Source organism: Crotalus tigris, unplaced genomic scaffold, assembly GCF_016545835.1.
Source record: "Crotalus tigris isolate CLP2741 ecotype Arizona unplaced genomic scaffold, ASM1654583v1 scf7180000017546.9332058, whole genome shotgun sequence".
NCBI lineage: Eukaryota > Metazoa > Chordata > Lepidosauria > Squamata > Viperidae > Crotalus > Crotalus tigris.
The window spans coordinates 3,154,490-3,167,644 of record NW_024096465.1 but is presented as its reverse complement, the minus strand read 5'-3'; the positions used below and the strand labels follow the sequence as shown (position 1 = coordinate 3,167,644).

Genomic DNA, 13,155 nt, shown 5'->3' with positions numbered 1-13,155 from the left:
ATAAGTTTAATTTAGGTAGTCCTTGACTTACTCATTTAGTGACTATTCAAAGTTAAATGGCACTGAAAAAAGTGACTTATGTCAGTTTTTCACATGACCACTGCAGCATCCCCATGTCATATGATCAAAATTCAGTCTCTTGGCAACTGACTCATATTTATGATGGTTGCAGTGTCCTGGGGTCATATCCCCTTTTACGACCTGACAAGCAAAGTCAATGGGCAAGCCAGATTCACTTAACAGCTATGTTATTAAATTAACAACTGCAGTGATTCACTTAACAATTGTGGCAACAAAGATCGTAAAATGGGGCAAAACCCCATTAACAAATGTCTCACTTAGCAACAGGAATTCTGGGCTCAATTGTGGTAATAAACTGAGCAGTATTTGTATTCCTGCTCCTCACATACAGTTCTATAAATATATAATATTGTTCAATATTAGGTAGCTGCAGCAACACTTCAAATAAGATTCTGAACCAATGACTATAGTTGGTTTTTGACTAGCTGGCTGAAGGTCAGTTTTCAAATATTCATGATTGGGGCAAAGACAAAAAGAAATGCAACTTTATTTCATTTAAATGTAAATATATTTTGATTATTCTCCAGTCATATATTTAATAATATAATATTCCTACACATTTACAAATCTGCAGTTTAGTAACAACATTCTATGTTGTTTCTCTGTTTCTATAGATTGCAATCAAGGCTTTAAAAATATTTTTGAGTATTTTGAAGGCCTGGCCAAAAAAAAAAAAAGAAAAGCAAAAAGGAGCACTAATTTAAAAGAGAAGCATTTGTGCACTAAATTGTGCAATCCAAACCATGTCTGTTTGGACTGTGAGGTAAATATATATAGGATTATGTTGTTTTAATCATATCTTTTACATAGAAATAGCAATGCTCATTTTGTGAATGGTGGGGGAAAAAAGATTCTTCCCAAACATACTCAATATATGAGCTGCAATTTTATACTAATTACTTGCTTCATCTTCCCAGCATTAATCTGTACTCCTTGTTACATATTGTTACAAATTGCTTTTAGAAAAGCTAAAAGCACAACCACTACTCAGAATTCAGGAGTAAGTTGTAGTTGGTATTTACTTACTTACTTCCCTACTTACTTAATTAATATGCCCATCTCATCAGAGATTACTTTGGACAGCTTACAAATATTAAAACTAGTACTATAGTATTATGCTCTTCATTCAATATAATTTTAGATTTTAAAACCTTTTCTCTGTTACAGTATCATCAACAGAGGTTATTTTTTAAAAATCCAATTTGTCAGAGACACTTACACAAAATTCTGGAAGCAGGACCATATCGATACCTTATTCCATAAACTGACTGCAAGGCATTTACAGCATTAACAGCTGCAGATTCCTAGGAAATGATAAAGAGAAAGAAAAATCATCCCTTAAAGCATATTAATTATTATCTTCTTCATAATGAATGATACAGGACAAATATTACCCATTTTTTTTAGTTTTACTCTTCGTAACCTGTTACATCTTGTGCCCCCTACCACTACCTTTGTTTCCAAACATGAATCATTTTCATGAATAACCTTTCATAAAGTTATATCTTTCTGCTTATATGCATATCACTCATTATAAAGATCTGTGTACGAGAATATTATTAAAGCAACACCAGCATTAACAGAAGTATTGGAGAGGAAATTTCTCGCTCTACTGCCATGTATAAAGAAGAAAGAGAACCAGCTTTTCTATTCCCTCTACTAGATTATGTTAAGATGACTATCCCACACTGATTTGCCCAATAAGGGTCATTTGCCAAGTACATTCAATTGGTTTGGTTACAGGGGAAGTTGGCTACTTGTTTTAGGGTTCCAGCTCACTTTTAAATATTATCTCCTAACCAGGTTTAACAAGAGTATCATTCTGCCTATGAAAACAACAGATTTAGGGTGTTATCTCATGCAATATCTCATGAAAGAGTACAGAGAAGAGCAACAAAGATGATTAGGGGACTGGAGGCTAAAGCATATAAGGAACAGCTGCTGGAATTGGGTATATCTAGTTTAATGAAGAGAAGGACAAGGGGGTACATGATAGCAGTGTTCCAATATCTCAGGGGCTGCCACAAAGAAGAGGGAGTCAAGCTATTCTCCCAGGTGCCTAAAGGCAGGACAAGAAGCAACGGGTGGAAACTAATGAAGGAGAGAAGCAACCTAGAACCAAGGAGAAACTTCCTGACAGTTAGAACAATTAATCAGTGGAACAACCTGCCTCCAGAAGCGGTGAATTCTCCAACACTGGAAGTTTTTAAGAAGAGATTGGACAGCCATTTGTCTGAAATGGTATAGGGTTTCCTGCCTGAGCAGGGGGTTGGACTAGATGACCTTCAAGGTCCCTTCCAACTTTACTACTACTACTATTATTATTATTAATAATAATAATTTGTTTTCAGAATACTGTGTACACCTCAGCAACCAACCAACCAACCAACCAACCAAATATCTATCTATATCTATCTATCTATCTATCTATCTATCTATCTATCTATCTATCTATCTATCTATCTATCTATCTATAGAGAGAGAGAGCGCTTCTTGTGCTAAACACTAGAACTTGAAACAATATCAGAGCCAGTTTGATCTAGTGGTTAAGGCACCAGACTAGAAACAGGAAGACTGAGTTCAAATCCCACCTTAGCCTTGAAAATCAGCTAGGTGACCTTAGCCAGTTAGTCACTCACCCAACCTACCTCACAGAATTGTCTTGTGGGGAAGGAAAGGGTATTAGGTGTGTTTGCTGCTTTGATTTCTTTGTAAAAATAATAAAGGTGGGATACAAACAAACATAAGGTATATTCCAAGATGCAGATCTTTCAATACATAGGTTTATTATAAACAAACAATGAAGCATTTATAAAAGAAATGTAGTGACTGGTATATATCAAATACAAACCCTGTTTGTAGTGAATTTCAGATACAAATGTTTGCATTTATTTTCTCCTGTAAATGCAGTGCATTTGGTTTGAAGCTCCTCTTTAGATTATAGAGATGCTTTCTACCTGTCCCTTGTTGCTGTAATATTTTTCAGGCTGCTTGTTTCTGCATTTTCTGAACTAGCTTTTATACATCAGTTTTGATTATTGGTATGTACATTTTACTAGAGTTTAATGTGTTTTCAATGGAATATACTTAAAAATGAAAAAATAAATGGTTCAAAAGCAAATGACTTGCAGAGAAATATGTTACAGAATTTACCTTTCTATTTTATTTTAATTTTATTTATATATCCAATTTATATAGCTGCCCAACTCAAGAAAAGTTATTCTGGGCAGCATACAACAACATGTGAAATAGTTAAAATTATAAGCTGCTGGATAATTCAGAATGGGAATTTGTATGTCATGATGCTCTAATTATACAAGATATGTTACTTAAAAAAATAAATATTGTGAAAATAGGTATATTGGCTTTTATATAAAAAAATCACTAGAAATATACAAGGACTGTACAAGTACAAAAGGGAGATCTGCTTTGTAACTGGTTGTACTATTCATTAAACAATCTTCTATATATTAGTATTGATTTGAGATGATGTTTACATTTGCTTCATTTTAAAAACTAAAAAATATTCCATCGTATGCTAAAATTAATTAGAATATCATTAATATTTCATAATATTCATTTTTATAAGCTTTGAACACTTATTTCAATCTGAACTCCTGTCAAAAAGAATTCTGTTCATTTTAGAGGGATTTGTATCTCTGTTTTAAGAATAGTAACTTTATATGCATATTGTACTCCATTTAATGTTCATACATTGTCATGTAAAGGCTCATAGTTTTGAAATATGCTGACAAAAGCGTGTAAAATATAAATCATAACATTTACTATTCATGATAACCAATTAATTTTATATAACGTTTCCTCCTAAATCACTCAGTATGCAGCACTGTTACACTGTAATTACTGTTATGAAGTAATTGTTAAGATTGTCCTTTTGTTACTGTTTTTAGTAGCAGAATTATTTTTCCTACATTTGAATAACTGGGTAATCCTAGTGTTAAAAAATCTTTTCCTAATGTTCATAGCAATGTAACAGTGAAAGAATGGATACAAGATGTAATTGCGTAAGTATACATAATTAGGGTAAATACATACTTTGTTACAATATTATGTTGGGTAAGCTTCATTGGCTCAATTGCTACACAAATAACCCAAATGGCATGGTTTGGAAACTTGAGGATTATTTGCATATGTCATATTAAGAAAAATCAAATGCTATGCAATTTCTTCGTTAAATAAGTAAACCAATCTATGCACCAGTATCCAATCACAACACATTTGTGCAATCCCCAATTATTCTAATGGGCTGATACAGTTTCTAACTCAAAAAAATTTCCCAGCTGCCCAACTATATCTCAAAACGCAGGCCCTCACATCTACTCTGAAAAATGTTTCACTGAATTCAATTCATATACCCAAAGATCAATGAATGAAAAACTGCAGCAATAACCTGTAACTATAGCAACTATATATTACTACCCCATTTCTCATATCTACTTTCCCCTGCTCTATTTCCTTCTTACTAAATTATAAACATAGGACAGAGGTATGGTTTCTTAAATTTTATAAAGTAAAAATGCTGATGTAGCTATATAAACAATTAAGAGGACTAAAATTGTAGATATAATGGGAAGTGAAATAGCATATGATTATTATTATTATTATTATTTTTACTAACTGTGACTATGCTGCAGGGAGACACTTTTGTTCTCAAGAACAAATATATTCTAGGCTTCTAAATGGAGATTTGCCTGCAGTTCCACATCTGTGGGATGAGAAGTGCACTAAAAATTACTGACCTAAATGCAAAATCAGTTTTAATTTGGATCCATTTCTTCAGTGATTATATGCATATGTTACTGATTGATGAGCTGAGCTGAAAAGAGCTCAGCAGTAGTTCTGAATCTCAGGTCTTTGTAAAGAAGTGTAGAGAGCTATGCAACTTTTGGTTTCACAGTGTGATACTGTTACTGTATACTATACAATGTATAGCCAAAATAAAAACTTGTTTTTCAGTTTTGACTTCCAAAGTTTTAATTTGGGGAAGCTGCTTTTTGTGCTATATTTAACAAAGAGAATAACTTTTTAATGTTGCATGGCCTCAGAAATACCATTGCTGCTGATTCTTTGCCAGAGTCTATCTCAAATGATACAGTACATACAAACTGGCAACAAGCTCCAATGCCATCCTTTTGTTAAATTGCAGTAATTAGAATGACTTCACATATTGGGCTAAGTCATGATTTATTTTAACCATAGTTTGCTGAATTGGCTTACAATCATAATTACTGCATTGCTATGGCACATTAAAACTCAAACCAAACATGCTACATAGTAAGTAGTACACTGTGAAATAGGCCAGTGTAACTTTATATTACATGACTGTAGCAATTGAATGAAAACTTCCAAATTACTAAAAATTCCAACGAAAGGATATGTCTGCACTAGATAAAATGTATACAGAGAATTGTATATCCCTTTCTCTAGTTCCAAACACCTAAATAATTTAACATATTAATTCAGAGTGACTGGCAACACAAGTCTGTATTGTAAGCTGGACAGAAGGCTGTTTGTTTTCATCTCACAAATTATTAAAGAATCCTCTCCTAGCTAGATGGTAATATCCATGGAAAAGCTTTCATCTCCTGGCCAACATCAACATAAGATAAATCTGAGGAACTTGTGAAATTGGTCCTAAAGGAAGAAAAACTCTTTATGATCTTGCTTTGCTGTTCAATGCAGGTCACTGCATATAAGTTGAAACTGTATGTTGCTCAGTTGCCTGTACAAATGCATTGTCAGTTAGGGCATTTCCTATTTGTGCAAATGTTCTCAATGTTTGATTGTCACTTATTCTCTGCTGTGTTTTCTTCTGTTTGCCCAAAGGCCTAGAGTAACAAGCTCCTGTGACTTTTTAATGTTTGAACTTTGCTTTCCTGCTGTAGGCTGTATATTCATAGTGATGTACTCAACAAAGACCTGAGATTCAGAATTACTGCTGATGTACTGTTTAGCTCCTGGAGAGTAATACATTTAGAAAATGTTGGTATTTAAGGATTGCATTGGTTTGCACATTGTCCTGATGATACCCAACTCTGGAAAAGGAATTTTCTGTTGATTTTGCAAAGAAGGTGAAAACAATTCTTCCAATTTCACAATTGAAAAGGAGGTCAAAGCATCATAGTAGCTATGAGTAAATTCTCATAATATGCTCTTTTCCTCCATCAGGAAAGAATCAGAAATATGAAAAATGCAATTCTGAACATCTGCTGAATTTTGTTTGTAAACCACTGGTGAAATATCCAGATCTTCAGTGCTTTGCAAAAGGCTTAACGAGTCAGAATTTGAATAAACTCTATGCTTGAAATATCATGCAAAATGTGAATGCAGTAATGGAAATTTTACTAAACCGTATATTGGATTATTGCAATGTACTCTAAATGGACTGCCTTTGAAGACCATTGGAAATCTGCAGCTGATTCAGAGTATAGTAGCACAGGCAGTTATGAATGAACCTCAGTATACTTCTGCTACACTTCTGGTCCATAAGCTGCACCAGTTCCTGAAGTGCTTCCAATTGGAATTCAAGATGCTTGTTTTCATTTATAAAGCCCTTCAAATCCTGGGGCCAGGTTATTGCAGGACTGCTTCTTCCTGGCTGTTTCTATCTGTCCCACTAGATTTGACAAGAGGCACATGCTCCAGGTCCCTTCAAATAAAGAATGACAATTTATGGGATCTATGTAGCTTGCCTTTTCCAGGCCGGACTACTGTACTGCCCAAGATTAGATTGGCCCTGACCCATTAAATCTTTTGCAAAGCACTGAAGATCTGGATGTATTCCAGGACCTAAAGATTGGAAGTTTCAATGGCCTACTGAGAAATTTTTGTTAATCATATTGTCTGGGATCACTAACCACTTGTGGGAAGTCAGCGTCCCCCCCCAGAGAAAGAAATATTTTTTGAAATATTTAAAAGGCACAATATATTTCCCTAAAGGATTTTAAAAGCAGAAATCAACTCTGCCCCCAAGTCTCTCTGTCCCAAACAGAAACCAAGTCTGCAGAATTGCAGATGTGATAATCTTGTCAGAAAGACTGGAGTCAGGAAACTGGGATTAGGAAGAAAGATCCCTAGAATCAACAATCCCTCACACCAAAAATCTAAGAGTCATCAGCCATAGCCCCAAGGAAGCAAGATTGATCTTTGGGACATAATAGGATTAACCTACCACCATCAGAATACCAGAAAGGCACACTCAGACTCAGGTCAAAGTTCATGCCACAGGAACAACTCCAAACAAAAGGCTCAAGAGGTATAAAAACCCACTCCCTACATGTGCTCACTCTCTTTTCTTCCAGAGCCATCTTTCTGTCTGGCTCTCCTCTTCAATAAACTGCAACCTTCTTTCTAAAGTGGGTTAAAGTTGCCATGTTGTTTATTCCTGGCTTGGACTGAACCATGATGAAGACTTTTCCTTCAACACACTGTAGGCATTTACTTTTTGTTGAATTGTTTTTCTTTTTGTTTAGTTTTTTTTTATAGTTTTAACATCTTGTTAGCCACCTAGAGTCACATTAGTAAAGTGTCTTGCCACTTAAATCAATAAATAAAATGCTTCTAAAGTTTCTTTAACTAGCTTTGTATATGTCAGCTGTAATATGTTTCTTATTGAAAAGGCTGGTTCTCTTCTTGGAAGAATCATTAATCAAGTTATGGTAATATGTTTCAATGTCCAGAATAACTTTGTACATTAAAAATAAATATGGAATAGAATTCAGTTCTAACTGAAAACCAGTCCTGCTTAGTACATTAATTTTTACCTCATTCAAAATCAGCATTTCTTTAATGTATGGAATCTACATTTTAATTTATATGGATATCAAAGTGTCAGTATTTATTCTATTTACTGTATAGAATTTGTCAGTGATTTAAGCTGTGTTGACCATGATTCCTAATGTATATTCTTAGGTTAAACCTTAATTGTGACTCCTAATGCTGAATGATATTGTCAAGCCCCAAGGGGCTTGCCATTCGGAGGGGGGGGTGAGCAAACCATCCCACCCCCACCAACTTGCCTCGCCGACTGTACCGGAGCCAGCTTGCCACGACCCCCCAGCCAGCTGGAAACGGAGGAATGACCGGCAGCCTCTCACCCCCTCCCGAACGCCGTAGGAGGCGCCGCGGCTGCTGCCAGGCATCCCGCCGACCAGCTGGGAGGCGGGGAACACCCAGCAGCATCGGACGGCGTTTGGGCTTTCCCCACAGCCTCGGCTTTCCTCGCAGCTTCGGAAGACGGCCCACAGCTTCCCGGCGACCGAGCAGGAGCGGCGGAGCGGCCGACGGCAATGCCGAGGGGCGTGCATCCTCCCCCCGATGCCGCGGAGGGCACAGACGCTGGGCCGGCACACCTCTCCAGACAACACCGCGGCCTCAGCGTGGGCATAGAGAGGGAGGAAACACACATGACCACCGGACTGGCCAGAAAGGACCGGCCAGCGGCTAGACCGATAGATTTACCGTTCCAACCGGAGGCTGCGAACATGGGGCGGCCACAACAGGCGGGCGGACGCTGGACCGCAGGGGGTGGGGCTGCACGGGAAGAGGGGTTGGAGCACAAGGGTGGGGTTATAAGGATAATTAACTGGATGGTGGTTTGTGGGCGGAGGGTGGGGGTGTGGGCGTGGACACACTATAAGGAGCTCTGGGGAGAAGCAATTCTTTATTCACTAACTGACACCAAGTTCCTGCGTTCCTGGCCTTCAATCCGGACGATCTAGGACTATGGTTGTCAGTAAGTCAGCACTGGGAATAGCTTCTCCCCAGAGCTCCTTATAGTGTGTCCACGCCCACACCCCCACCCTCCGCCCACAAACCACCATCCGGTTAATTATCCTTATAACCCCACCCTTGTGCTCCAACCCCTCTTCCCGTGCAGCCCCACCCCCTGCGGTCCAGCGTCCGCCCGCCTGTTGTGGCCGCCCCATGTTTGCTGCCTCCGGTTGGAACGGTAAGTCTATCGGTCTAGCCGCTGGCCGGTCCTTTCTGGCCAGTCCGGTGGTCATGTGTGTTTCCTCCCTCTCTATGCCCACGCTGAGGCCGCGGTGTTGTCTGGAGAGGTGTGCCGGCCCAGCGTCTGTGCCCTCCGCGGCATCGGGGGGAGGATGCACGCCCCTCGGCATTGCCGTCGGCCGCTCCGCCGCTCCTGCTCGGTCACCGGGAAGCTGTAGGCCGTCTTCCGAAGCTGCGAGGAAAGCCGAGGCTGCGGGGAAAGCCCAAACGCCGTCCGATGCTGCTGGGCGTTCCCCGCCTCCCAGCTGGTCGGCAGGATGCCTGGCAGCAGCCGCGGCACCTCCTACGGCGTCCGGGAGGGGGTGAGAGGCTGCCGGTCGTTCCTCCGTTTCCAGCTGGCTGGGGGGTCGTGGCAAGCTGGCTCCGGTACGGTCGGCGAGGCAAGTTGGTGGAGGTGGGATGGTTTGCTGACCCCCCCCCCTCCGAATGGCAAGCCCCTTGGGGCTTGACAGATATATTGAAAAACTATCTCCATGCCCATGTAGATTCCTTATTTACTTACTTCGATATTATTATTTGTATTTTATCTTTTGCTTCTTTTTTACATATATTTTATTAATCTTTCAGGATTAAAAAAGGAAAGAATCAAAATCAGTGATGTGAAAAAAATTGAACTTCCAGGGCATTAATTGTGCAGTTTTGAGCATTACAAGGAATACCATTTCATCCTGGAAATGCAGATAGGATGACTGATGTGATCTGTATTGTACATATATGTGTATGTTTGTATATTTGTGTGAATATACTGTGTATGTGTGTGTTTATTAATAATACAAATGAAATAATACTAATTTGTCAGATACACTTTCTTTCTGCAGGATATCTCCTTACATGTTCTATAATTATCCAGTTGCATCTGTGTGGAAAATCTTTTATACAGCCCAATAGACATCTGCATGATATGCATAATGAACACATGTGAACCATAACATATTGGCCATTATAAAGAATAAGATTCCTCTTTCTTCTTCCCTTTACTCCTCTCAATGTAATCTGGCAGATTTACAATGAATGTATTTACATATCATGTTACACCATTATTTTTAAGTAAGTCACAATAAGCTATCTATATACAATAAGCTGGAGCTAAAACCACAGGTTACCAACCATGATACAGTAATTGGATTGTAGTCTAGTATTACAACTAAAATCAATTCAATCATATACAGTATTGACATAAAGCAATATGTGAACTAACCATTATATGTCAATGGCATTGTTAAAATATATTCGTCCTGTCTCCCTGATTTGATTTTCAAAGCGACTATCCCTTCAATCATTATAGAATGTATTTGTTGGAAAAAAATAGTAACTAATACAGTCATTTTAAAAAACTAGTTTTCAATATTTTTGGCTCAGCTAAAAATAGCTGTGTTTCTCTCCCCCTCCCCACCAACTCTGTTCCCTTACTTTGGATAGGACAACATAAATTTGAATTCCTATGCGGTTTCTAATTATTCACTGGCAAAGAAGGAGGGAGACTCAGAAGCATATTCTCTTCACTAAATTAAAAAGCATAATTGGTATGCAAACATGCAGAACTCTTCAAATTCTATACTTACCATACAACTAAAATTTGGAATAGCTGCTAACTTGTAAGAGTATGGATATAATAGCATTTGGGCATATGCATGAAAGGACAAATAGGCTTTTATCTGAGTCCGGTGTTTGCGAAGAAAATGAGCAACAGCTTTCACTTCTGGTTCAGATTCAGGGAATGGACCACAGTATGTATCATCACAGGGATGAAGGGAAGCACCTTCATCTATATGTTAGAAGGAAAGAAGTGATGATGATTCCTACAAAGTTAAACCTAACAAAAAAACATGGTCACAGGACATACATATGGTACTAGAATGAGGTTCTGTCTTCTGAACATATTAAGGAATTAAAATAATCCAGCTTTGACCAATGTCAATGGACCTAATCCCAACAGTACAGAAAATATTTTGATTCCAGGGTGGCCAATTTGGATGATGACAATGACAGGATGAGGTATAATAATGATTTCATGGGAATAGAGAAAATTTTAATCTTTTCTTGTCTGAAATTTAAAAGGCTTTTAAGGGTAAATTTGTTGCAGCAGAGCCAAAACATTTATTTTTCTTATTTTCCTAAAAAAAATAGTGGAAAGTTATATTCTTCTTATTTAGTATACTACATAATTGCATTGATGCAATTATGGGAGGGTTCAGGAAGCATAAAAAGATACTCCAAGATTACATAAGTTGTCTACTATTGTTCTAATTGGACAAAGTGGACTGGCACAGTTCAAATATTAAAACTGACTTGCATATAATTTTTTTAGCAGAAGAAAGGCATGCTGTATGAGTTAAAAATTATTTTCTCAGTGGGCCAAGACATAATTTAAACTGTTATTGTTTAAAATTTTGATTACAGCTTTAGCACTCATATAAATTAAAAGTAGAAGGGGATGGACCTTTTATTTGAGCCAACATGATTATTTTTTCTGAATGATTTGGTGATGGGAAAAAATGTAATCTAGTTTCTGATCAGCAATTTAGGAATATCCTTAACCATAATTAGTAACGGATTTGCTTCACATGAGAAATACACATCATAATAGTACACCAGAAACTTTTCTTTTGATAGACTATTAAACATTCTTGTCAAAATATTCCTCACATAATGAATGTCTTCAGTATTAAAAGAATGAGATAAAACACAATTTACCTTAAAAAATGAAAGTATCATGTAACTATTATTACAAAGTTTGCTTGATCCTTATTTTTTCAGCTAAGAAGCATTTACTATTAAAAGAAACTCCAGTAACTTGTAACTAAAAATGTAGATTTGTTGGCCCATATGTATTAATCACACAAAAAAGGCTTCATTTAGGAATAAGGAAACTCTGACCTCTAAATTTTATTGTTTACAGCAGTTTTAACCAACAGAACAAATGGAGGAATACAGTTTCCTTTCCTGATTAGAAAAAAAATGGAGATTTGGAAGTTTGTCAAGCCTGTGATGTTTTGTTAATTTGTCCTTGGTTGCCATTATATATTTTTACTTTGTATTTTGAATTTGTATTCTATGTACTCTAGAGCAGACATGTCAAACTCGCGACATCACGTGACGTCATGCAACGTATCGGAACTTTTCCCCCATTGCTGGCAATGGGATGGGTGTGGTTTTGTTGTGATGCATCTGGCCTGCAGGCTGGCAGTTTGACACCCCTGCTCTAGACAGAAAAAAAAGTAAACAGAACTGACAGAAAAATTATGCCTTAAAATTTAAAAAAACAAAAAACAAAATAAAAGGAACATCTGGATTTTGAGTCCTTTATTGCTCCAAAAATGAATTCTCATTTCTGTTTCTGTGTTGTGCTAAAATGTCATTGCCTCATACTCTTATTTGTCTGTGCAAATTAGGAACTGTAATTAATTGAGCTTGGAACTTACTTCAGCCTGTGTTCTGGAATTATTTATGATTAATTTGGAACTCTCCATCTCTTTATCTGGATCCATCTTCTTCCACATGAACCTATTTGTTAAGCTCTTTCTTGGAGCTTATGGAGAGGTCTGCTGAGAGGATACTCAAGAATGAATGATTTTGAATGATTTTCAAAGTCATATTTCTCTAGTGCAGGGGTATCAAACTGCCAGTCCACGGGCCAGATGCATCATGCAGAAGCTGGGCCCACCCAAGCTCTGGCAAGGGGAAAAATGTCGCGATATGTCAATATGTCACGTGATGTGGCAAAATTTGACACCCCTGCTGTAGTGTTTTCATTATTATATTTTACAAGCTAGCAAAAGTCCATCTTGTTTTTAAGATTTAATCATTGGTTTCTCCCTGACAATTAGAATTATTTTTAACTATTTTTATTTTTAGCATTTAGTATTCTTATTATTCTTTTATTTATTTTAGCTGTTTTGAAGTCTCAGTAATTAGGTGGGATTTGAATAAATATTTGTAAACAAGAGAAAGTTTGGATGTTTATTTGTATTGGGAAATCAGGATGGTCATATAACAGTTTGATCAAAAGTCAGACAAGGTTCCAATGCCAGAACTAAGAGA

The 13,155-nt window shown here is 37.3% G+C and overlaps 2 protein-coding genes across 3 annotated transcripts in view; one reads left to right on the top strand and one right to left on the bottom strand.

Moving 5' to 3' along the window:
* Positions 1-13,155, top strand: part of PREX2 (phosphatidylinositol-3,4,5-trisphosphate dependent Rac exchange factor 2) — a 188,914-nt gene that overhangs the window by 11,864 nt on the left and 163,895 nt on the right. The gene's annotated exons all lie outside the window — the stretch shown is intronic.
* The window catches only part of CPA6 (carboxypeptidase A6), a 34,206-nt gene that overhangs the window by 5,508 nt on the left and 15,543 nt on the right, over positions 1-13,155 (bottom strand). For both annotated transcript variants that reach the window (XM_039335125.1, XM_039335134.1), the window contains exons 9-10: positions 10,677-10,879; positions 1,301-1,385 (exon numbers count right to left, since the gene is read on the bottom strand). In XM_039335125.1, coding sequence (XP_039191059.1) covers positions 1,301-1,385; positions 10,677-10,879 — 288 coding nt within the window. The remainder of the gene's footprint in view (positions 1-1,300; positions 1,386-10,676; positions 10,880-13,155) is intronic.